General features: G+C 34.0%; 1 protein-coding gene, 1 long non-coding RNA gene and 1 pseudogene across 21 annotated transcripts; 2 read left to right on the top strand and 1 right to left on the bottom strand.

The window, feature by feature from the left end:
* Window positions 1–204: 204 nt before the first annotated feature.
* LOC114273588 (serine carboxypeptidase-like 13) lies at window positions 205–14225 on the bottom strand (annotated as a pseudogene). The gene is made up of 14 exons (XR_014364442.1): window positions 14063–14225; window positions 13823–13968; window positions 12430–12506; window positions 12196–12318; window positions 11991–12093; window positions 11731–11768; window positions 11453–11554; window positions 2500–2580; window positions 2254–2430; window positions 2065–2136; window positions 1855–1973; window positions 1410–1523; window positions 1189–1243; window positions 205–421 (listed from the first exon to the last, which is right to left on the bottom strand). The product of XR_014364442.1 is annotated as a serine carboxypeptidase-like 13 (transcript).
* Window positions 6774–10326, top strand: LOC145822750 (uncharacterized). Its single transcript, XR_014364444.1, has 3 exons — window positions 6774–7119; window positions 8977–9360; window positions 10045–10326. It is a non-coding gene; the product is annotated as an uncharacterized LOC145822750 (long non-coding RNA).
* Window positions 14226–16793: 2568 nt separating the features above from the next.
* On the top strand, window positions 16794–23250 carry LOC114316032 (beta-glucosidase C-like). 19 transcript variants are annotated; one of them, XM_082920610.1, is made up of 12 exons: window positions 16794–17136; window positions 18333–18395; window positions 18818–18904; window positions 19114–19176; window positions 19609–19699; window positions 19814–19959; window positions 20051–20494; window positions 20918–21042; window positions 21133–21233; window positions 21503–21822; window positions 22274–22343; window positions 22645–23250. In XM_082920610.1, exons 1-7 carry the CDS (start codon window positions 17030–17032, stop codon window positions 20262–20264), a joined length of 771 nt encoding a protein of 256 aa, XP_082776736.1. In that variant the 5' UTR covers window positions 16794–17029; the 3' UTR covers window positions 20265–20494; window positions 20918–21042; window positions 21133–21233; window positions 21503–21822; window positions 22274–22343; window positions 22645–23250. The 19 variants fall into 19 exon arrangements, with proteins under 19 accessions (XP_082776736.1, XP_082776735.1, XP_082776732.1 ...); XM_082920609.1 differs by having other exon boundaries at window positions 21133–21220; XM_082920606.1 differs by having other exon boundaries at window positions 20918–21233.
* Window positions 23251–25366: the final 2116 nt, after the last annotated feature.

A 25366-nucleotide genomic window follows, 5' to 3' on the forward strand; every position in this document is an offset into this window, starting at 1 on the left:
CATCTGTAAGAACTTTCAAGAACCATTTATTAACTGAAAAGTACTAACTCATTCAATGTATCAATTTGTAGACGTAAGTGTCACAACTTACTGATTTCAAATCCAAGTCTCATGTCCAACATGATAAATCCAAAATCCAAATCCATATCCGAATTCATGGATACACTTACTTTAAAAAAAAATTATGAACTGAGACACATTCATTGTTGTTGTTTTGGTTTGTATCTCAAGCTCAAGAATACATGGCATTAGCAGATAGTAGTTTTAACACTAGAAATGAAGAGGAGCCGAATTTCTAGTGATACATAGATAGCAAGCAGAGGAAGTTAGTTGTAAATTACAGAGGATAATAAGCAAACCACCTATCGATCATGGTGTAACATTCCTTTTGCTTGTATTCTGGAGCTACATGACCTGCCCCCTGTACAATATACATAAAATGTTAGATTTTATTTGTTTATTTATTTTTAGATGAGCCTACATAGATCATATGTATAGTACTACCAACTAAAATTTGAGTGGTGTCAGTCAAGCCCGTCTCTAAAAGCACATATTTTTTTCGTATTACATGCACTATAAAAATCAATTTAAAAGCCTACTTCAAATTCTATATATTTATGAATAGACAAATATAGAATTGGGACTTCATAAATGTGATTGAAGTCCAGACTCCAGGCTCTAGCCTCTTCTTTCTCATCAGTGTGTGAGACAAGAGTAAGAAAAGATTGGAGGCGTAAGACAACAACTGCTATAGGGCTCTCTACTACTTAGATTGTCAATATTAATGGCATTAGGTTCTCGTTTACTATTATTATTGCTTTGTTCTTTTGGTCTGACATGAGATCTTTGTTGGGTTTTTGGTAATTGTTGACGTAAACCCTAGCATTATACAATGTTGTGTTCTGTAGCAGCCGCTGTTGTACTCTCTCTTTTGTTTTTCTGACGTAGTGAAACTAGTGTGAGCCGTAAACGTAGACAATCTTGTTGAACTATTTGTGTATTTTCTTGTTTGTGTGATTGATTTTTTTTTCCTTCTTCTTGCTTTTGTTTGCTCATTTGGATTATTCCACAACAAGCTTGGGATTTGGGGTTTCTATTGAAATCTAACATAAAATACATTTGAAGTCATTATTTTCAAGCTGTAGATAATGGAGAGAAGAAACAAAGGGAAAGGTTTTGATAACTTGCCTTCACAGTTGCATACGTCAAAGCATAATTGTCTTTTGTAAACCTCCTCAAATATCTACATGAAAAAATAAGGTTAAGATTGTGAACACATTTCAATGTACAATATATATATATATATATATATATGTCAAATTGCACATGTATGCCCACATGAAAGAGAAGAAGAAAGAGGTAGATATAAAAAATAAAAAGTAAAAAATGAGCAGATTGAGAAAACCCACCCTGCAACTTGAGCATCGACAAACCATGCTCGCCAAACATTACTCAGAGTCAAATTTAGAGTATTAATCCATTGTTGTGTACCGATGTGTGGAACTAACATATCATGATCACCACTGCATAGAATTTGAAAAACCAAAAAAAAGTTCATTCAATGAGTACTAATGTAACAGTGCTTTTAAGGGATTATAGTTTCCCAAATCCTGTAGGTGTAATTCTTGATGTATTAGGACTCAATAAATTGTTAGCAAAAGAGATCATTTTAAATCAAGAGAAAGATAATTAAGATCAAATTTTTCTTATACTGGCCACCTTTGGCTTTGTATTTGAAACTCTAAATATTATTTCTTGATAGGCGGTAACTCTATAAAACGTTTGAGATTTTGCAAAATAATGGAAATTAACCAAGAAGTTACACACACAAAAAAAAAAAGAAGAAGATTTGACCTGAATATCAAAGCTCGGAGGGAAGCTGCAGTTAGATTCTAATGATAAGCAATACTACTTGTTACATCCTCTGTATAAGCTAAGCTGCCATTGCATCTCTGCCAAACTCCTGTTGTCCCCTGTTCAATATTTAGTGTCATAAAAATTTTACTGATCAAAATTTTCTTTTCTCCAGTATATGAAATTTGATGTTTCATTAGTTCTACATACTGATCGAACATTGAGAGCTTCTTGGACAGCCTCGTTATTTGCCCATATCTCGGAGAGAACATAAAGGTAATCCTATAAAAGAAGAAGACTAGTTGGGTTTTGTATTATGTTATTCGACTAAATAAGAAATGAAATTGCATGCCAAAAGAAAAATTAAACGAGAATTTTTGTGTTACAAGGTAGGTTTACCCGGCAAAAAAATGCAGGACCAATTCGTTGTAAGCGGAGGGGATCTTTAGAGTGCTCTTTGAGAGATCTTTGACGCCATTTTCGATCATGTGGTCTTGGGGATGCGTACCCACAATAAGGTTCCAAAACATGTGCCAACTTTATGTCTAGGATCAAATGTATATTCAAAATATAATCCTTGTTCTCAGTATCTTCAAACTAAAGACTGAGAAGAAAAATAAATAAAAAAATGATAGTCCCTCTAACCTCATTGATGGCTTCCATATTTAATTCACAATCTTCATTATCTATATTCACATAATCACCATTGCAACTTGCTTTTGCTGCCTTGAAAATTCAAAAAAGATTGCGGATCTTTTAGAATGATACCATTCAATTGAAAGATATGAGCTTTTTAATGTAATATTTGATCTTATGGTTCTTGATGGCTTGAAAACCAGGGACAATTAGTCAAGCGATATGCACAAAGGCAAACAGAGCAAATGATAAGTTTCATGATTGTATGAAGTATAAAACTATTGAACGAAACTGAGCAGAAAAAAAAAGACAGAAAGAACACAAAAATTAAAAGATCCATTAACAGAGGTGTCCAAAGATTTTCTTGAAAATGGATGTGGGGAAAGAAAAAAAAAATAGAAAAACCCATAACCAAAATGCTTGGAAGAAATTTCCATAGACCCTTTACCAAAATGCTTATTGTTGCTAAAAGGCCTTTTTGAAACAAGACCTCTAAAGTTTCAGCATGTGAAAATGCACAAATCTATTAAATTAACCAAACATACCTAATATTTTTCAGCATCTTGTGTCTACGAATCTATTTACTATGGTTCCATGAAGACTTGAGGAAGAACTTTGAAAATCCTAAAAACCCTGGAGCTATTGATTTGTGATTATGATTCAATTTTAAACAATGAATAGTAATCCCAATCAAACAATCAACAACAAATCCGCACAACGATTTAATGTGGAAAAAGCCACAATTGGACTCCTCCAATTGTGATAAATAAATAAAAAAACCACGAGCTAAAGCCACAAAACAATCCATTAAGAAAACAAAAAGAATTATACACGAGAATTCTCAATTACTTAGTGAATTCAAGCTTGAATTGAACCGATCCCGATGTGCCTCTTCCACTACTGTCTTCACCATGGAATTGCTTTGCTCAATATTGAATCCACAACGTCGATGTCGAATCCACAATTATGAGCCACTCTGGAATCTACCAAAGCTTCAGGCCCAAGTTCCTCAGAATCTACCGAAAAACACTTCTCTCTCTTTTAGTGAATGGAAGAACAAAATAACCCTTAATGTTTGTCAATACGTAGTTCATTGATCAATCGATCACCCTCTATACATCAAGAAAACTAACATAAAACACCTTCCAATATAGTAAACTTTGTATTTTACTCCTCTTTGAGAATCTGGACGAGTTAAACCCTAAAACTAGCAAACAGCGCACTTCATACTAAACAGAGTCATGAAGACCACTCGAGCCACCACGTTACCACTCGAGCAGTGTAAGGCAATGCAAACATACACTACAAGAAAACTGGGTATATGAGACGGAACTATTTGCGACGGCACACTTGCCGTCTCAAAAAGTCACTTTTTGCGACGGCAGAAAATGCCGTCTCAAAAAAGCAGAGTATTTGCGACGGCATCATTTGCCGTCTCAAAAAAGCAAAGCATTTGCGACGGCACTAAATACCGTCGCAAATACTCTCATTTTTTGAGACGGCAAATAGTGCCGTCGCAAATGCTCTGCTTTTTTGAGACGGTAAATGGTGCCGTCGCAAATACTCTGCTTTTTTGAGACGGCATTTTCTGCCATCGCAAAAAGTGACTTTCGTGTTTTTTTTTAGTGAATATTTTTAAAATTTTAAATATTTTTTTTAGATGTACCTTACTTAGATGTATCTACAAAATAAAAAAATTACGAAAAAATATTTTTAAAAATTAATAAATACATAAAAATACAAAAAAATGTATTGAATTATTGTATTTTTGGTATTTAGTGAATTTTTAAAAGATTTTTTTTACAATTTTTTTAATTTTTAGGTGTATTTATGTTAGGTGTGTCTAAAAATTTTAAAAAATACTTAAAATATTTAAAAAAATTCAGTAAAAACAATATAACACGGAAAACAAGAAAGTTTAATTTTCTCAAAAGAGTTTTTGAAAAACTCTAACCTAGCATAGTGATTGCGGTTTTGAGATAGCATCATATATATACAGTCACAAAATGGTTTGAATAAATTCAACGGTATTTTTCTGTCGCAAAAAAAATTAAAAAAAATAATGTCGTCTTACTCTTTTGATATACCATTTCTCTTTTCATTCATTTTTTCATCTTCCCGTCTCTCTGTCTCTATCTCTCTCTCTCTTCTCTTTATCTCTTTCACTTATCACTCTTCTTTCTATGTCTGCCTGTTTCTCTCTCTCATTCTCTCTGTGTCTCTCGCCTATCTCTCTTCTCTCTATCTCTCTCATTTCTTTTTTCTCTCTCTCTCTCTTATCTTTCTATCTCTCTCTATCTCTCTCGCTCATTTCTCTTCTCTTTCTGTCTCTCTCTTTTTCTGTGTCTCTCTCTCGCTCATCTCTTTTCGCTCTATTTCTCTTTCTTTTTGTCTATCTCTCGCTTATCTCTTGTTTCTCTCTCTTTTTCTATCTCTCCATCTCTCTCTCTCTATCTCTTTTTCTGTCTATCTCTCTCTTCCTATCTCTCTCTCACTCATCACTCTTCTCTCACTCTCTCTCTGTCTACTTGTCTATTTGTCTATTTCTCCCTCACTATGTTCACCTTGTTCACTCTCTTACTCCCATCTTCTCTATTTATCGAGCTCCTTCTCGATTTATCGATCCACTATAAGAAAATACACTTTTAGCAACCACTTTGTCTATCTCTCTCTCTCTCGCTCATCACTCTATCTCTGTCTCTCTCTATCTCTCTTCTTTATCTGTCTCTCACAAAATTAAAATATTTTTAAAATATTTAAAAAATTGATTTGAATTAAGTTTTGAATTATCTGTCTTCTTTATTTATTGAGCTCCCTTTCGATTTATCGATCCACTACAAGAAAATGCATTTTTAGCGACCACTTTGTCTCTTTCTCGCTCATCATTCTGTCTCTTTCTCTGTCTCTCTATCTCTTTTCTCTATTCGTCTCTCACTCATCTCTCTTTCTCACCACTCATCTTCTCTACCACATTTACCACTACTGCAAATGCCATTTAACTACCACCACTCTTCTCTTTCTCTCTTTCACTCATCACTCTTCTTTCTCTGTCTGTTTGTCTATCTGTCTGTTTGTCTGTCTTTCTGTGTGTCTTTCGTTCATCTTTCTTCTTTCTATCTCTCTCATTTGTCTTCTCTCTATGTCTCTCTCGCTCATCTCTCTTCTCTCTATCTCTCTCATCTCTTCTCTCTCTCTGTCTCTCTCGCTCATCTCTTTTTTCTCTCTCTGTTTCTCTCGCTCATCTCTCTTCTCTCTTCTCTCTATCTCTCTATTTTTCTATTCTCTCTCTCGTTCATCTCTTTTCGCTTTCTTTCTATATGTCTCTCTCATCTCTTGTTTCTCTCTATTTTTCTATATGTCTCTCTCTATCTCTTTCTCTCTTTGTCTCTCTGTCTCTTTATATCTCTTTCTCTCTATATCTCTTTCTCTCTTTATCTCTCTCTCACTTATCACTTTTCTCTCTTTCTTTCTCTCTCTGTGTCTGTTTGTTTGTCTCTCACTCTTTTGTTTCTCTCTCTTTCTCTCTATGTGTCTGTCTGTCTGTTTGTCTATCTCCCCCATTGTGTTCACATTACTCACTCTCTCCCTCATCGCTTCTCTATTTACTGACCTCTCCACTACAAGAAAATGCACTTTTAACGACCACTTTGTCTCTCTCTCGCTCATCACTCTGTTTCTGTCTCTCTCTCTCGCTTTCTCTCCTCTATCTGTCTCTCACTCATCTCTCTCTCTTTCTCTCGCTTTCTCTCCTCTATCTGTCTCTCACTCATCTCTCTCTCTCTCTCTCTCTCTCTCTCTCTCTCACTACTCATCTCTTTTACCAACTTCACCTCTACGACTACCATTACTACTACCATTGCCACCACTCCACTACCACTACTACCACTACTGCTACTACTACTATCATTACCTCTCTTTCACCCCTGCCACTCCATTTACATTACCACTACCACAACTTCACCACTAATTTCTTTCGCTATCACCACCACCACCACCATCTCTCTTTCACCTTTTTTTCATTAAAAATTTTTTTGTTCCCGCCCCTCTTTTTTTAGCTTTCCCGCTCCCTCGCCCCCAAAAGCAAAAAAATCCCCAATCTCTCAAACCCAAAAATCCCTAATCTGTTCTTACCCCCTCATTAAAATAAATATAAAACAAATAAATTTTTAACTTTACCAAATGAAAAAAAAAAATTCATCAACTATAAAAATTATTTTAATAATTTTTTATTTTAATAAAAAATTCATTAACTATTTGTGGGTGTGTGTAGGGTTTTGTTTGACACAACAAACACAACACAAACACAAACACACACAGCCGTCTCCATCTAGGGTTTCGCCTTCCTCTCCTCCTGCTCGCTCTCTCTCTCTCTCTCTCTCTCTCTCCATCTAGGGTTTCGCCTTCCTCTCTCTCTTTCACACAACGACGGCGCCGATCATCCGTCACCGCCGATCCTCCCTCACTCCCGATCCTCCCTCACCGTCGCTCGTACCTCACTGTCGATCCTCCTCCCTTACCGCCGCTGCTGCCTCCCCCTCTCTCTCTCTCACAAACGACGTTGACGGTTGCTCGCCCCTCACCGCCACTCCTCCCTCACCGGCGATCTTCCCTCACCGCCGATTTCAAAGGGTATCTCTCTCTTTCTCTCTCTCTCTCTGTGTCGGGATTTCGGATATAGGGGGTTTTCACACACACACACACACACACACATATATATATATACATCTGTGAGTGTATATAGGGGGGTTTTTGATCTGTTACATTTATATTTATATAGAATTAGAGATACATAATAGTGCCTCTCTCTGTTCCGGATTTTTGTGAGCTTTAGATTTCCAGATCACTAAAAGCTTTGAGAAATTCAAGGTCTAATCTCTCTCTCTCTCTTTCTCACTCTCTGTGTGCATATGTAGATGTGAATGTTTAAAATTTATGTGTATTTGTATGCTTTTTTATTTATTATTATTTTTTTTAATGTTAGTATTTGTCTTAATTTGCGAAGCTTCTTGTTGAGGTTTGGTGTAGCTCACCATGCCTCCAAGAGAGTTTTTGTACGAAATATGAATGTCGTTAGTGTCTCGCTAAAAAATTTGACTTGTTATGTTTAGATCTTAGATTTGTTGAGAGAAAATGAAAAGATGGTGAAAGAAAACTCAGTGAAAGAAGTAATTTTTTGCTTTTTTTTTTTTTTTTTTGGGTTGGATTGAGTGAAAGAGAAGAAAATCAACAATATATAATTGTCAAAAAAAAAAGAAGAAAATTCTACTTTTTGGCTGTTTACTCGATATGAATAATAAGTAATTACAAAACAAGATCCAAAACATAGCATTAGCTTTCTCAACTCTGATTACACTTCACATCTCTCTCTCTCTCTCTCTCTCTGCAATGTCTCTTGTTCTGCTTCAGTCTTCGATCTAGAGGTGGATGATCAGAGCCTCAGTTGAAGTAAATGCCAGTAAATCAACGGTAAACCTTGCGTTCTACACTCGTTTGACCTTGACAAAAACTTTGGCATATCCAATTGTTTTTCACTGATTGCACTTTTCCACAACTAGGGATTGTAACAATGAAGGAAAATAGAATGATAAATTGTCACACTACAATTTATGGTTAATGAAGAGCTAGAGCTTTGCTCTCAGACACTTTGATTTAGATTCAAATGCTTGAAAGTATAAGTGTTAATACTTCCCTTCACCAGTGGAATTCACATTCTTGTTGGGAAAACTAGAACTAAAAATTACTTTCGATAGAAAATAAGGGGGTGCGAACTATGAGGTTGTTATTTCAATCAATGAGTACTTGTATGAGAATAATTGATTTTTTTTTATGGCTTTTACTTTTTAGGGCTGATTTGGTTGATTTTGTATTGGGATAGAGTTGAGTGAGCCAAGGCAACCGAAGCAAAACAACAGTGTTTAAGTGTAAGAATTTTTGTTTAGTGTAAGAATATTGATCTATAGCAAGGCCATTTGTTAATTTATCCATTATATTGTCCCTGGTAATGCCAAATTCGTATTAGAAAATGCATGACCATTGATTTTCCTATGTTTCCCTGAACTTCTTAGTATTTAAAAGGAACAATAAGGAGTTCTTAAAGGGAGAATTTTTTTGCAAAGAAAAATAATACTTGCCTTCTCCTTTACATGTTTTAGAGCCTTATAACAATTTTGATAGCAGTAACTCAAGGCTGCCTACCGTATTGTCAGTATCCAATTTCTGCTTCATGAAGCATTCCGTAGTTTAGTGTGTTTGTAATATTCTTCTAATTTCAAGAGGAAATCCTTTCCCGTGAGTTGCATGGTTCTTTCAGAGTCGAACAGATGGTTGTAATGACGGTCTACTATTTTTTTGAATGTTTTAGGTGCTTATAGAACACGACACTTTCAAAGTGCCAGGCTTTGTTGTATGATTGAATATTGCCTGCTGACACACACATTATTTTCTTATTATTCAATACGATCTTATAATCTGTATTTTCTTCAACAGCGGGCTCCACTCCATACACCAATTTGTAGCAGAAGAGCAATGTAGCTATTGTTCAGCACCTGTTCCATTTGAATCTACAGAATATGCTTTCTGCCGAGGTGTGAATTGCAGCGATGGAGTTAGTCAGAGACACAAACTGTTCCGGTGTGCTGCTTCCATGCAGGTCTGCCCTACTACTACTACTTCATGGTTTTGCTTGTGTTGTCAGAGACGGACTTCAAATATGGGACCCCAGGCTCTATTCAGAATGCCCTCTTATCCTTCAGATTTCAAGATCTCTACTGAATCTTGAAGGCTAGAACTACTTTCAAAACCATTATGCCCCTTCTGTGGGATACTGCTACAAAGATTACAACCAGAATTTCTACTGTCAACATCACCGGTGTAAGTTACAACTCTCTTCTGTATATTAATTGTATCATGTGTTAATTGTCCTATCAATAAATTAGGGTCCATGCATGCAAATGGGGTTATTAATAAATTGGGGTTCAAGTCCTCATTGCTGTGCGATGGAATTTTCTTTCCCCTATCTCCTCCCACCAATTGTTAAAAAAAGAAAGAAAAAAAAAGATTAAGCTTGAAGATTGAAAAGAATAATTGAAGCCAAGAAATCATCAGGCCTACATTGCTAAGCAACACAAAGGGAACATGTGAGAACATGCATTGGAAAAAAGAGGTGTTGCGCAAAAAACACCATTGACAAGTGTCAAGACAATGCTAGAGTGGTACACTTACAGGTCTTGATGGTCTTGTTAAATTTCATATATTTAAAAGGTTGGAAGAATGGGCTTGCTAGTGGTTCAATGGTCAAAATAACATTTCACTCCACATTCTATAATTGACCATGACCCAAGGATATGAATTATCTATTTTATTATATAAAGCATACATTTCATCCGGCGAAACTATGGCACATATTTTTTATGTCCAAATTAATCCTTATTATATAATTGAATTTTTATTTTAAATTTTGATTTCAGTTTTTGTTCCTTCTATCTATATATAGGGCGATTTTTATTTTAAATTTTGGCATGTTTCATATTGTAACTGTTATCTATTTATTTGTAGGTCAAAAGGATAAATTTTGCCGAGGGGAAGATCTGATTCTAGAAGTAAGGAATTTGGAGCTTGATTTTTCAAATAGGTTCAAAATTGAGATCTTGTTGGAAATTTTTTAATTTTTGTAAGAGCATTTAAATATCCAATGTGTTGATTGGTGAATTTTAGATTTTATTTTATTATTTTATTTTTTTTTAGGATTTGGGTGAATTTTATAATTTAAATATGCTTTTATGAACATGTACAGTTTAATTGTTCTTTGTAAAATATTGAATTTGATGGTTTGATCAATTGAAATTTTTATTTTTATTTTTATTTTCTGTTATGATGTTTTTGTGAATAGAATGTAAATAATCAGCTCTTAGAGAGAGACGGCACTACCGTCGGAAAAAATAAAAATTTTTAATATTTTTATTAATTTTGTTACAGGTTTTATTTTTTGCGACGACATTATACTGTCGCAAAAAATAGAAATTTTATTATTTAAAATAGAAAAGGTTTTATTTTTTGCGACGACATTATACTGTCGCAAAAAATAGAAATTTTATTATTTAAAATAGAAAATTTATTATTTTTTAATATTTTTTGCGACGGCATTATACTGTCGCAAAAAATAGAAAATTTTATATTTTTTATATTTTCTGCGACGGCACCACACCGTCGCAAAAAAAAGTGTTTTTTTTTTAAAAAAAGACTATTGGCGACGGTATTTTTTGCCGTCTCAAATAACATTTTTAGCGACGGTAAAATAGGGCCGTCGCAAAAAAGTTGAGAAATTTCAAACGTTATTAGCGACTGCACGGTGCCGTCGCAAAAAGGCAAAAAATGCTGTCGCAAAACATTAGCGACGGCACTTACCGTCGCAAAAACTCTTTTGCAACCCCTGCAGTTGCGACCCCCCTCTTTGCCGTCGCAAAAAGTCATTTTGCCGTCGCAAAAAGTATTAGCGACCGCATTAGGAGTATTAGCGACGGTATTTTACCGTCGCAAAAAGTCAATTTTTTTGTAGTGATATAGGCCAACCACTTGAGCACAACATCTATCGCTCGAGTGATAAAACTTGCCTCCCAGAAGTTCAAAACGTAGGCAGAGATACTAGGTAAACCACTTTACCGCTCGAGCACACAAATGACTACTTGAGCGCGCTACCCCTTGACCCCGCTTAGCCCCTGGATCCGCCAGGGGCATAGTCAGTGAAGTGGTAAATAAGGAATGCTCAAGATCCGAAATGTTAGTACAAACTCCTCTACATAAGCATAATTCGGGTTGGATTTGCATCTAAACACTCATAGCCTTACTAAAACAAAAGAGCAAATAAAATTACAACTAAAAGGAATTTTGTCAAACGGGATTGCTAATTACAAAAACCTAACAAACTTATAACGAAAGAAAACAAGAAGATGAAACATGAACTCACCCGATATAGTTCGTCAGAAATAAGTGTTAGCCTGTGAGCAAATGGAATTCTTGAATTGTCATCGACATATGAATCCGTCACTGGATTTCCAAGAATATATCCCTGACAGCATTTTTAAGAACATCACAGCGGACTATAATTTAGGAACCTTGAAAATATAATCATTTTTTGACATAGGAAGGAACATTCCCAATTCTAAATGTTGAGCATATGAAAATGTTCAGTTTGAAGTTGGCTAAATTGAAAGAAAATTCAAGTTCCAGGTTAGGTTCTTTTACTTTAAGGTTCATATATGGCTGCCTTCCCAATTCATTACCTGCAAAACCATAATGAATAAAAACAAATATTAAGAACTGATGGTCCAACGGATTTTTGGGGTCCCCACTAGTGGCAGCGGTGTTGCGCCTCAAAATGGCAGTGATTTTGGTCTCAAAGCCTCGAAACTAAATTGTTTTGAGGGGCAACATCCCTTGTGATAAGATGGTGTGATCATTTTGTGATTGGTATGTGCAAATAAGATAGTTGAGAAGATGCCAACCATCGATGATCTCTTGAACGACCATTGGTACTACTATGCCTGAATAAGAATCACCGCCAATGTATAGATTATTTTCCAAAAATTCAGGATGGCTTTTCAACCACTGCACACAGCACAGTTAGAAACCAATAAAATCAATCAGCCTATTACTCAAGTTTAGAATGGGTGATATATATAATATTTTGGAAAACAAAACAAAACACACCTTTATTAAAAATTCATAAGACTGTTTTGCTGATTTATAGTCATCCACATAGTAACCTTCTTGGGATTCTGAGTAAGAGAATCCAGTCCCAACAGGTGCATCTACATATAGTATATTTGCGCGCTGTGAAAAATCGTCACCGCTTTTTAGTCATAACTAGAGAAATTTCTAAACAGTTTTAAGTAATAAATTAACAAAATGCACAATTTGCATAAAGATTAGAACAACTTCCACCTGAGTCCATGTATGTTCGTTTAAACGCAACGTTGGTAAGCCACCTTTGTAGCCCTCAAATTCGAAATATACCGGACCTATATGCAATCATTTAAAAATAATAATAAATAAAAAAGAAAAAGCAAAATGTAGGTCATATTTTTTGCTGCTATATAGTAAAATTATTTATTAGTTCATTGGGGGTTCAAGAACATTACTATATACTCACTCAACTGTAGCATGGTTTCGAGTTTTGAACATTGATTTTCTTTCACTAACTACTGTTATTGCAGCTCCTGATGTCAAATTTACAGATATTAAAGAACTGCAATTACAACCATTGGTCTGGTGTTGTACTCTTTCTTTTGTCTTTTTCTTTTTCCACATTTTTTTCGAAAACAGAAAGAAAAAAATAAAAGAAAATTGGAACTTGTGTTGATACCTCTTTCCTACATCTAACAACCTAGAATACAGAACTACACAAATAATTTTTTTTTGTTTTCCTTATTATGATAATTTGAGCTTGATTAGATTCCTTTTCTTTTCTTTTCTTTTTTGTTTTGGGCTAACTCCGCCGGGGTTGTTAACAACTCCGCCGTTCCCAAGGCCAGGTTAAGAAGGAGGGTTGTGTGTTAGGTATTCGATAGCCAATACGTAAAAAAGCCGCTCAGATCCCTTATGACAATGAATCCTATAGCCGACCCCATTGGATGGGACTTTAGGCTTGGTTTGGTCTTTTTTTTTGGACTAAAGGAATGAATGCATGAGATAAATTGATGTACCTGAAAGCTGTTTTTTTCTTATCTTTATCTATTTATTTAAGTTTGGTCTCTAGTTTCCTTTGTAGAGTGATGTTTCAGTTTCAAAGCAATGTGTGCAAGTCATGTCATTTGTAATTAAAAAAAAAAAAAAAAAAGAAGGAAAGGACCAGGTTATGTATCTTTGCATCACACAATATAATTTTTTCAAAGTTAAAAAAATTATATTACATGACTGAGAGATACATTAGAGAGGGACAAGGATTTTCAAGACAAAGAAACCCAACACATTACTAATTGACAATGATCTGAAAATCAATACTAATGGATGATAGATCTTCCAAGTCATTTGGCAGTTTTCAAAGGAAGGAAAAAGATATTACTTTAACGTTGATAACATGTTATCATCGTGGTATAGCTATACAGGATTCATGAATTCTACTAATTAAATTTAATGTAACTATCATTCAACACAATTCAATAACTACCCTATCATCAGCACAGCACGATGTGGTTCACTATTGTATGCCCATATAGTAATTTATTATTAGACAATGATTTTACGTGTTAATAATTACATTGTATCACTGTTACATTAAAATTTTCTCTAATAATATACGTATTGGTTAGGTAAGTAAAAATGGTAAGAAACGAACCACTTTCGTAGAAGAAAGCAGAGAGGCAAGAACAGCCAGGGCCGCCGGTAAGCCAAAGCATTAGAGGATCTTGAGCAGGGTTCCTCTGAGACTCCACAAAATAGTAAAACAGCTGCACATCATCCATGTCACCCACACCCACATATCTGCATTGCATAATACAATTCAGTAAATCTTTCAATTTCATTCTCAGCAACCAAACAGGGAGAAAGAATTGAAGGAAACAACAAACTCACTGACCCGGTCTCAAGTGAGAAGGGAAGAGTGCCATTAAAACCGGGTAAAGATGTGTGACGATGGTGCGGGAGGCTGCAATGTGACAGAGCAACAACAGAAGAAGAATGCGAAAACAGAGTGGAATGTTGATTGTTTGCTTTGATGTTTCCATATCATATCAAGTTTGATAATTTGGGGGGTCACAAAGTTAAACAAAGGTCTACACACACACATATATATCCATCCAACGCTCCCTTTGGTCTGGTCTGGATTGTAAGTCCAACACCAACTTCAACAAATGTTTGTTAGTAGTAGTGGTGGTGGTGGTGGTGGTAGTGTGGAATGTGGAGCTTTTGAGCATTTTGACTTGTGAAGAAAATTAGCTGTACAAGTGTTTGGTTGAATTCTACGTAAGTCAATTCCCATTTGACCGGTGGGTTACTTCATATTTCATGGGGCACGTGGATTTTATGAAAAATGCATCAAATTGTGTTAGGGTAATATTAGGGATACCGAATTTTCTACTAAATAAATGACCAAATGTGTCACATAAGTGTGGGTCCACACTTTTATGGACCCCACACCCATATAAAACATTTGGTCATTCATTTGGTAAAAAATTTGAAACATATAGCATTTTCCATTGTGTTATGAAAAATTCTATAATACACTCCATTTTAAAACATGTATTACGTTTCAATTATGATATTTGTATTTAGTTATGATTTCTTATAATTTTTATGACCAAGGAGGTCTTTGGTTATTATATGTCTCAAGTTGTGTTTGATTATGACTCTTAGTTATGACTTGGTTATGATCTATTGTAGTTATTATTTTGATCATAACATTTTTTTTTTGTTATACCTTAAATATTGTTTAGTTATGACTCCTTATATATATTTTTAGTCATGAAGTGATTTAGTTATGACATTTGTGATGTCAACACAACAAATGTCATAAGTTGCATATGGTACGCACCCCTTGTTGGATAGTGTATAGTAGCATGATCTGCGTTATGAATTTTATCTTAAAATGAGGTGAATGGTGTAAATTTAAAGTTGACAGAATGTTGACCGCATTTAAAATGATTGTAATTCATAAATGAAAAATGCCAATGATTTTGAAAAAATTATTAAATTTTTTTATCAAACACTCACATCAGCGTGAGACACATGAGTATAGACCCACACTCATATGAATGTTGGGTAAAAACTTTGATAATTAAATATACTTTTCAAGGTACTTTTCTGAGTTCCAATATTGTTGGGATTTTATGGCATGTCAATTGGGTTGGGATGGGCCAGGTCGAGGTTTCCTGAGCTTTTTTTTTTTTTTTTTTTTTTTTTTTTTTGGAGGAAGCACTTTATCCCAATACATTTTAAATATAGTTTGAAAGTCTTCTTACAATTTTGAATTAAACTACTATCGTTAATTTTTACATTCAAATTAACGAAAAGTATATCAGACACGCTATTTATTTGAAAGGGCCTAGCTTTCTGAAAATATAAAGTGAAAGTAACAGGACAAAAACACAATTTTATCCCTCATATTTTTCAAATCTAAAATTAGATTAAGATGCTAATTAAAATTAAATTAAAATATAATTAATGATTGATCTATAATATAAAATATAAAGGACTGATTTAAAATTTAATTTAATTAAAATAGAAAATAAATAATAATCAAGAATTAATCTAAAACACAATTCAATTAAAATTAGATTAAGATGTTAAGAATTTTAATAAATAATTAAGAATTAAGGATTAATTGTATTCTAAAACATAATTAAATTAAAATTTGAAAAATTTACCCATAAATCACATATGGGGAAATGTTGATCCATTTAGTCTTAAGAATTTTCTTATGAACCAATTAGTCATTTTTATTTTGAAAAATTGTATTTATTTGGTTTGATGTCATTTGAGTTTAAGCGAATACCATTTTGTGATATATTTTTTTCAATTTTCTAATTCGTTTTGGGATGAGAATGGAAAGATGAGGTGTGAAAAATTCTTTTTGAGGAGATTGGCGGCTGAAGTGTTGGTTGTCGAGTATAGAATTCTACATTTCTATTAGTGTGGCTTTTGGTGTTACATTAGAGTGCTACTTTTGAAAAGAAGAGTTTTTATATGTTATTTTGATTGGAGTATTACGTTTAGGAAAAATACACTAAGGAGTTTTTTTTGAAATGTTATATTGTTACGTTTGAGAAAAATAGAATAAGATGTTTTTTAGTATATTACATTAGGGTGTTACATTATGGAAAAGTACACAAAAGAGTTTTACGGTTACGTTTGGAAAAAATACACATTGGAATGTTATGTTTGAGAAAAATATATTAAGAAGTTTTTTTAGTGTGTTACATTGGAGTGTTATGTTTGAGAAAAATACACTAAGGAGTTTTTTTGGAATGTTACGTTGTTACGTTTGAGAAAAATGCACTAAGGAGTTTTTTAGTGTGTTACATTGGAGTTTTACGTTTTTGAAGTGTTACATTGGAGTGTTATATTTGAAAAATTATGCTAAGGAGTTTTTTGAAGTGTTATGTTTAGTAATTTTAACATTATAAGAAAACACATATTTGTCCCTCAACACATAACACGTGAGCGTTTATGCTTGGTTCTTTATGTAATTCACACTAGAATGTGGCCTTTGGGTCTATAAGAAAAAATGTAGGACCAAACAATTTATAAGATCACTATTTGAGATTTATTGGTACTTCACTCTTAAAATTTTAATAATTACGTAATCTCTCATCGTTGTCTGAAGAACTCCACCAGTATGAATCTCTCCCTCGATCTCTCAATCTCACTGTTTCTGTCTCGATCTCTTAATCTCTCTTCCTCTCTTGATCTCTGAATCTCTCTTTCGCACAATCTCGCTCTCTCTCTGTATCTGTGTACACCTCTCTCTGCACTTTGTGCGATTCATCACAGAGAAACCCTAACTCTGCTAGTAGACCGCAATGAAAAGGTCTCTTGGAGTTCTCAAATGCAGCAGAGTAAGCTCACCTATCATGCATTTCATCTATCTCAAAATTCACTTACATTGTGCACATGCACAGAGACTGTATTTGAGCTTCATTGTGTACAAATCAGGTACCAACTCTTTTCAAATTTCCTCTATTTTTTCTATGCAGTTTGTTTCGATTTGTTTCATATCTGTACTTGATTTGGTTTTGTATCTGAGAATTCCTTTGTTTTTATTTTTTGCACTATAATAATACGTTTTTTTTTGTTGATTTGTTTATTCTCATTTGAGTTTGAAATTACATTTGATCTGGTTTTGTAGATCAGAGTTCTTTGGTTTATTGTGATTAATTTAGTTATCTTTAGATTCAGTATTTGTTAGTCAAATTGATATGGATCACAATAATACGATTGCAGTTCTTTGTAATTTTATCTAGCGTTAGTCAAATGAAGTTTGAATGATAGGTACTCTTTGAACTACTTGGATTGATCAAATTACAATGACAACTTATGATTAAATGTCTGTCTGGTTATGCTGCTTGTTTTTTTCACATTCAGATTCCAACTCTGTCAAAGTTCCTTTGTTTTTCTATTCAGTTTGTTTTGATTTGTTCTCATTCTATTTTGAGTTCATATCTGTACTTGATCTGGTTTTGTAGCTCAGAATTCATTGTTGTTTTATTCTGTTTAAAAGAGTCCCAAAAATCTGTGTTCTTTTCACTGACATAAAAATAAAATAAAATAAATAATAAAAAAATTATTGGGGAATTGTTTGACTTATTGTGGAATGCATCATGTTATGTTGTTAGATAGTTTTGACTTATTTTGTATATGTTTTCTGTTCACTTCATGGACTTAAAATGACATCATTTAATGACTGCATATTCATGGACTGGTTCACCACAAAATCAAGGACTGGTTCACCACAAAATGAAATCCTTGCTCAATCCAGTTGGGTAGAACTGGTTCACCACAAAATCAAGGATTTAAGTCTTGTCACATACAAGACTTCCCTCCCCCTAGCTACGACCTCTAATACACCAAAAAACAAAAAAAAGGATTTAAGTCTTGCCACATACAAGACTTCCCTCCTCCATTACCATTTCTTGAACTCCCCATATATATGACATAAGGCTGCATTATGATATTAACAGCTCTAGGTAGTGATTAAATACAAATTTATTTAGCTTTTGTATGGTGTCCAATAGGGTTATGTGCTCTAGGTAGTGATAGGGTTTCTTATCTTCTATATGTTAATTTCTACAATATATATATTGATTTCTATAATGGATATTGAAGTTTTATTCTCTCTCTTTGCTTTTGAGAATTTACGAACAGATGATCCTCCTGGAATCACAAAATCCGAGAGCGCGAGTCGACTCGCAGAGGTATCATCTATGCTCTCTCCTTACCATTACACAATTTTCAATAATTACATCTACAATTGCTTGCTCTTTTATGACGAATTTTCTTGTATTTATTTTTTGTCATCTCAATCACAATACTTTGTCATCAAAAAAAAAAACAAAAAAAAAAACCTAAAAACAGTCTCTTCTGGATTTTGATTCTTGATTTGATTCAATTCACGATTCACACAACTAGGATTTTGATGCATGATACGATCCTTGAATTGAAAACTATAATACAATACAATAGGGACTACTAATGCACTTGTGGAAGCAAGAATAGTTGGAATTAATGTTATCATTGGAAGGTGAGCTATTTAGGTTATTTTTTTGTTCTCTGATTATTATATTTCCTATCTTTCGCTGGTTTTAATTTTTTGTGCTTTGAATCATGTGGGAGAAAGGCAAGGGGAGTCATGCAATTCTGTTTGCAAGTCAAATGGGCAGTCAAGTGTACCGAACAAACTGTCAATGCTTAATCAATGTGAAATGTAATGTTTATCTTTCATGCATTTTTCTGCATTAGTTTTTTATTTGGTTATGAATATGCTGATTTTATAGCTGATCATGCTTATTATTCTTTATGATGGGGGTGGGTGTTATCAGTTGCTTTGAAAGAACCTTCCAATTTCTTTAATTGATCTAAAATTTCAATAATTTTCTTAATGGACGAAATCCCTTGGAACAAATGTATCGCTAGGGTGTGGACAATAGAAGATTCATTCGTGAACAATGATGAACATATATCCCTTGGAGCAACCAGGCAAGTAGAAAATTTTAATTTCTTTGAATGAATGCATTTTGTATACCCCCTTCCACGCTTCTAATTTTTCTTGTATTTTCAGAGCAAACTAGATATTGTACTATTGAAGGTCCTAGCTAATAACAATGTCAGTTCATTAAAGGCTTGATTAATTTGTATCTGCACTGACTGTTCATTACATTCCTGCAAAAACATAAAAATGGAAGCATAACTCCTAAACTTTAGTTACCTAGGCCATCTTCAAGAGGGGAAACTCAGTGATGAAGCTTGTTTTAGTTATAATAAGCTGGCTGCCCTAGCAAAATTTCATATAAACTTCTTCTCCATATACTATCTTATTTGGCACTTTAGGTTGTGCCAGTGGTAGGCTGTTTGAGTAAGTTGTTACATTAAAACTAAATTGCATCATTCTATTATACTTCACTTCACCAGGGATCCTGAGCTTTTGCGGAGAATAGGCTATGCAACTGCTCTTGAAGTCAGGGCTACTGGGATTCCTTACGTCTTTGCTCCTTGTATTGCAGTAAGTAACCATATTATACAAACCATCAGAAATTGTCATTTATATATGGTGTTTTTAAGTGAATTTCTTTGCTTCCCAAGGTTGCAAGCATTTCATGGAACCTTTTTTTTATAGGTTTGTAGAGACCCTAGATGGGGTCGGTGTTATGAGAGCTATAGTGAAGATCCCAAAATTGTTCGAGAAATGACCGACATTATATTGGGGTTACAAGGAGAAAATCCAAATAGTTCTCTTAAGGGAGTACCCTATGTTGCAGGAAGGTATGGAGTCTATTAAAGTTAAAAATAAGCTCTGTTTTGGGAAATCCAGTAAAGTTATTAACAGTATTCTCCTGATCTTGTTGACTAATAGTAGAAGCCGAAGAATTAAATCTACAACAGTAGGATTCTTCTTGGCAGGGCCACAGGTATACCCCGGTCCTGGACCTAGCAAAGTGAAGTTCTTGGGAAGTTTTAGAGTCTTGTTTGAAGTCCCAGCAAGCCCAATGCTGACCTGGAAAGACGATACAGAAGATGTGGGGTCTTGGCCCCATGATGACACCACCCCACCTTTGCAGCAGTTCTGAAATTGCTGGTTGTAAGGCACACCAGGAAGCAAATCTACAACAGTAGGATTCTTCTTGCAACAATGTGGGACATTCACTTTGAATTTGGAGCAGTCACCTTGCTCGGTGGTTTGAGCCCCCACCATAGACCATATCACCTCTTTTTTAGCCCATGTCCATCCTAAGGTCCAGCCAGGGCTCATGATGTGCCGGTACATCTGAAAATTGTTCATTGTCACAACTGCCTGCAGGTAAACAATTCATCAAAAACCTCGTCAACATATGATATCAATCAATAATAATCATATATAAATTTGTATCATCATCTTTGAAATTGTAGTAGGCACTCACCACATAGCCATCTGGAGTCCAGGACATTATATCCCATTTTATTGTTATGTTCCCGTTGGGATCCAATGGATCATATGCAGCTGAAATTCAAAATAAATAAAAATAAATAAAAAAAGAATTAGATACAGCTGAATCCAAACTGAAGCTTGAGAAAGGGGGGGGGGGATGGTTGCTAATTTACCTGCATAAGAAAAGAATACAAGAAAGTAGAGAACTGACATGACGAATCTCATCTCTGCAATGCTGATATATCAATATTGATGAAGATGAGAATTGGGTTCTAATCTAATGCAACTTTTACAAATTGGGTACGTTGAGTTCAGTATCTGAGAACTGCCAAGCTCACAATGGCTGATTACTAGTATGTATTGAAGAAAGAAAGAGATGTGCAAGAGGAATTGTCAAGGAGTTTGAGATGGCTTACCTACTGGTGGTTAGACACCTAGAGGTTATCTTCTATCGCCCCCTTCCTTTTCTCTCATGTTTATATTTCTGTTACGAGTTTTTCTGTATCTTGAAGCAATGACTTGGTGTGAAGTGAGAAGAAAAAAGGAGAGAAGATAGGCGGGAGATTTGAAGGCTGAACACAACATTCCAACGGTTACCCTGACAGCCAAAGGTGACAGGTAATTAGGAGAGGTTGGTGTTCTGCCAACAAAATTACTTAGATGACCCTATCACAGTAATTCAATTACGAAAATGATTCACAAACATGAATTTTTTTTTTTTATTCATGAAATTCATCTAGAATGATGTAGCAAATTTTTGCAAACATGAACTACAATAATGAGTTTTTTGACTTGAAATAAAACAATCACAAAAGCTACATCTGTCTGCATGAAATTTATGTACAAAAAAATTGTTGGTATAACATTACTGATTTGATTATCTATCTTTCGACGTAATAGGCTACGTGATGTTGCTATTCATGCTTACATGGGATAGTCTTGGATGAAATTGTTTTGCCAAACTTAACATTGGACATAGACAAAAATCTTTGTCCCTCTGTCTCAAATGCAGTTGCAATCATAGAACTATATCTATAGTTTCTAGACCTTTCTTTGATTATAAAGGCATCATCGAAGATATGGGAATGGGCTTATGATACTGCAAAACCTATACAAGGGCATTGAGAAAAAAATAGTTGCAGAGGGCATTTTGGTCATCTCGAGTGACGGTGTTTGAGTACAATTTTCCTAAGTTCATACTCGACCTATTGATTAATCAGGCAAGTTTTCTCTGAGTTGTGTTTTGATTTTAGCCCACGAAGATAAATATTTCCCAACTAAAACTCCCCACAGAAAACGAATTACTGGACTCCTTAAAATCACTAGCATTTTCTCTTGGACCATGGATATGGGAAAAAAATATTTATCCCTTTATTTGGAATTACAATCTTGCTCTATAATTAAAAAAAAAGAGAAGACAATTGTCGTATTGTTCAGAGGAGTGAAATACTCTGGTCTTCTTCAATACTCTGCAACCTTTTGTAGTTGTGATACTTTTATGAAGGTTAAGAATGGCTCCATTTGGTATATAAACTGCAACATCATGTGGAGTATATTTTGTGTTTGGAAGTGACTGTGAATGTGATGTAGAATAAAAAAATCAAGTAGTCTTAATAGTGTATTTGGCATTCTTTGTTAGTTTCGTTTGTTGATGTTATATCTTTACAACAGGCTTATCAATCAAGCATGTTGAAGGCATTTAAAAAGACCCTTGATGAGGGGGTTTTCTCCCTTGTAATTGGTAAGAATTTTCTGTGGTGAAACTGCCAGATTATTTTAAAATCGAAAGCTTTATATTAGTTTTTTAAGTGTTCATATGTCTTTCCACCCATCCCCCCTTGTTTTGTAGCTGTTCATAATGTTTTGGCATTTGCATTGTTCAGATCTTCATTTCTTTTGAGATCAAATCACTTGCATCTTTTGTTTAAAATTTTTGATGTATCAAGTGTCATGAATTCTTTTTATAATTTTTTGCTTGTTTGTTCACTTCTTCCAGTAGTGTTCTGCTTGGTTGTACTCACTCCATTTACAATTTTGGACAGGTTCTACTAATTCTCCAAGATTGAAGATGGGTGGTACAATTGTAAAGAATGTTGGTAGTAACCTGAAGCACTGTTGGCAGATCATTGACATGAAGAATGGCTGCGGGGACTATTTTTCTGGGCGGATTGCAGCTGGTCTCAGGTGCTGAATGCCTTGATAGCAATCTATAAATATTTTGTTTGTTATGGTGTCCACTACAGAGCTAGTTTTTTTGAGCCTACCCTTGCAGGTTGTGCAAGGGAATACATATATTTTTGCTACGGCTCTATCGCTGCCGTTGACTGTGTTCATGGTCCGCATAATCCAATTATAAGGCCCCTAAACAGGTTCTGGTTTAGTGAGCTGCCCCAAATCCATGATTACATATGGTCTTATTGAGGGAAGAAATGGAAAATAATGTGTTTGTACCTCTTCTTTTAGGGATATTTGTTTATCTTTTTGGACATATCTATATGATTTGTGGATAGGTTTTTTTTTTTTTTAAAGGGAATTTTATTGAGGGAAGAAATGAAAAATAATGGATGAATGTTGAGATTTTTGCAAATATGTCTTTACGTTTATGGTATATAATATTTGAATATATATATGATTGTAGGTTTTGTTTTTGTTTTTGTTTTTTTTTTTTTTTTTTTTTTTGCGACGGTAAGAAGATGGTCGCTAATACATTGTAGGCTTTTTTTAAACTCTTTTGCGACGGCAAAATATCAGTCGCTATAAGTATGTTAGACGGTCGCAAATAATTTGCGACTGTTATTTTGCGGTCGCAAAAAGTATTTGCCACCCCCACATTCGCGACCCTCATTTGCCGTCGCATGGGCCGTCGCAAAAAGTCTTTTGCGACTGCTTTTTTATTATTTGCGACGGCTTATAGCGGTCGCAAAAAGTACTTTTTTTAGTAGTGTACAATAAATAATTAAGGATTTAAAATTAATTGTGATCTAAAAAATTGTTAGATTAAAAATTTTAGAATTATAATAAGTAATTAAGAATTTATAATTTATTCTAATTTAATTAAATTAATTTTAGAAATTATAAATTATGTGCATTTGAGAGTAGATAAAAATAAAACAAAATAAAAAAGCATAAAATTTGAGGATATTATAGTCATTTAAACAATGTTAAAAGCTTCACTTTGGTCCAAAATGGCATACAACTTTCTAACTACGTTTGAACTATAAAGGAGTAAAGTACTTGAGGCTCAAACCATAATGGGATAAAATGATTTTTATTTATTATATTTTATGATAATTCAAGGTATCGCCCTCATAGTCTAGCTCAATTGGGCCTGAATTACCTTGTATGTGGATAGATGAAAACTAATATTTAGAGATCGTAAAGTTAATGACTAGGCAAATTTTTAATGGTTCGTTAAGACTCTCCAAATTTATTTAAGAGTATTTGGAATAGACTATCCAAATTTATATGCTAAGAGTATATTATATATATATATATATATAAATTATAGTAAAAGTCAAGTTTAAATTTTGTGGGTTAAATGTTCGTTAACTTAAAGAATGAGTGGGTGTTCTAATAATGTAATCAAAATGTACCTTAAAAAATGTATTATGTAAGAGTTGAGACCACTTAAATATGTATATAAAATAATTGTTTGACTTATTTCAAGTTGGCCATATCAAATTGTGAGCGCATTTGAACTTGGTAAGTCCATTTTGGAACCGATTTCGGTGATCCAACCATTCACTTTTTAAAACTCGTTGAGTAGAATATTCATACAAAAAATCAAAATGATCAAATATCGATAATTATATGTTTGAATTAAAATTGTATTACAAAAATGAATGACTATTCTTGAGATTATATTTATTGTCTAGTTCTTAAAATAAATATAATTCAAACATATAGTTATCGATATTCAATTATCTTGATATTTTGCATAAATATTTATTAAACGAGTCTTAAAAAGTGAATAATAGGGATCATCGAAATCAGTTTAAAAATAAACCTATCAAATCCAAACATTCTCTCAAATTAGGATGAAAATTTGAGAGAAACCACACTTATAAAATAAAACTAATTAACAAATGCATTGAAACACCCAAAAAAAAAAAAAACAAAAAAACAAAAAAACAAAATTGTATTAGTTAACTATCCTAATGTCCTATACTAATGCGCTCTTGAAGTGTCTATTGAAGATGCTCTATGACCATTGATGGGTGGAGAACCAATTCACTACTCTCCCATTTGAGTTGATTTATTTAGTTGTACGAGACTCATAAATAACATACATATAATATATATATATATATATATATATTGTTGGGGAATTTTTAAAATGGTTTTTAAAATTTATAGTTTAATTTTTTGGGTGTTTTCAAAACCTTCCTTGTTTTTCTTTGGAAAGCATTAATTAATCTTGGGGACTTTGTCCCACATCGAAAAGAGAGGAAAATATGGAGCACTTAATAAAGTGCTACATGAAATATTCCTTTGAATATGAAATTGTGAGGTGAAAGCTAGTGTGCATGCACTCACACTGCAAGGATGGTGCACACACACGCGCGTGCGTGGCATGGGCTGTGTGGCGTTTGATGGCGCTCTTTGTCGTCCGTTGGCGATGAGTCAACCAACCGATCAAACGGTTGTGTGTCCGATCTGGAGCAGGTTGATCATAGCTGTTGATTGGAGATGCGCGCTATCGGATGAGATGGCACTCGATCGTGATCAAGTGTGATTAGTCAAGGCATCTATTCGATGTTAGAA

The sequence above is a fragment of the Camellia sinensis genome, chromosome 3 (assembly GCF_055761805.1).
Source record: "Camellia sinensis isolate YWXY chromosome 3, ASM5576180v1, whole genome shotgun sequence".
In the NCBI taxonomy this organism is placed as follows: domain Eukaryota; kingdom Viridiplantae; phylum Streptophyta; class Magnoliopsida; order Ericales; family Theaceae; genus Camellia; species Camellia sinensis.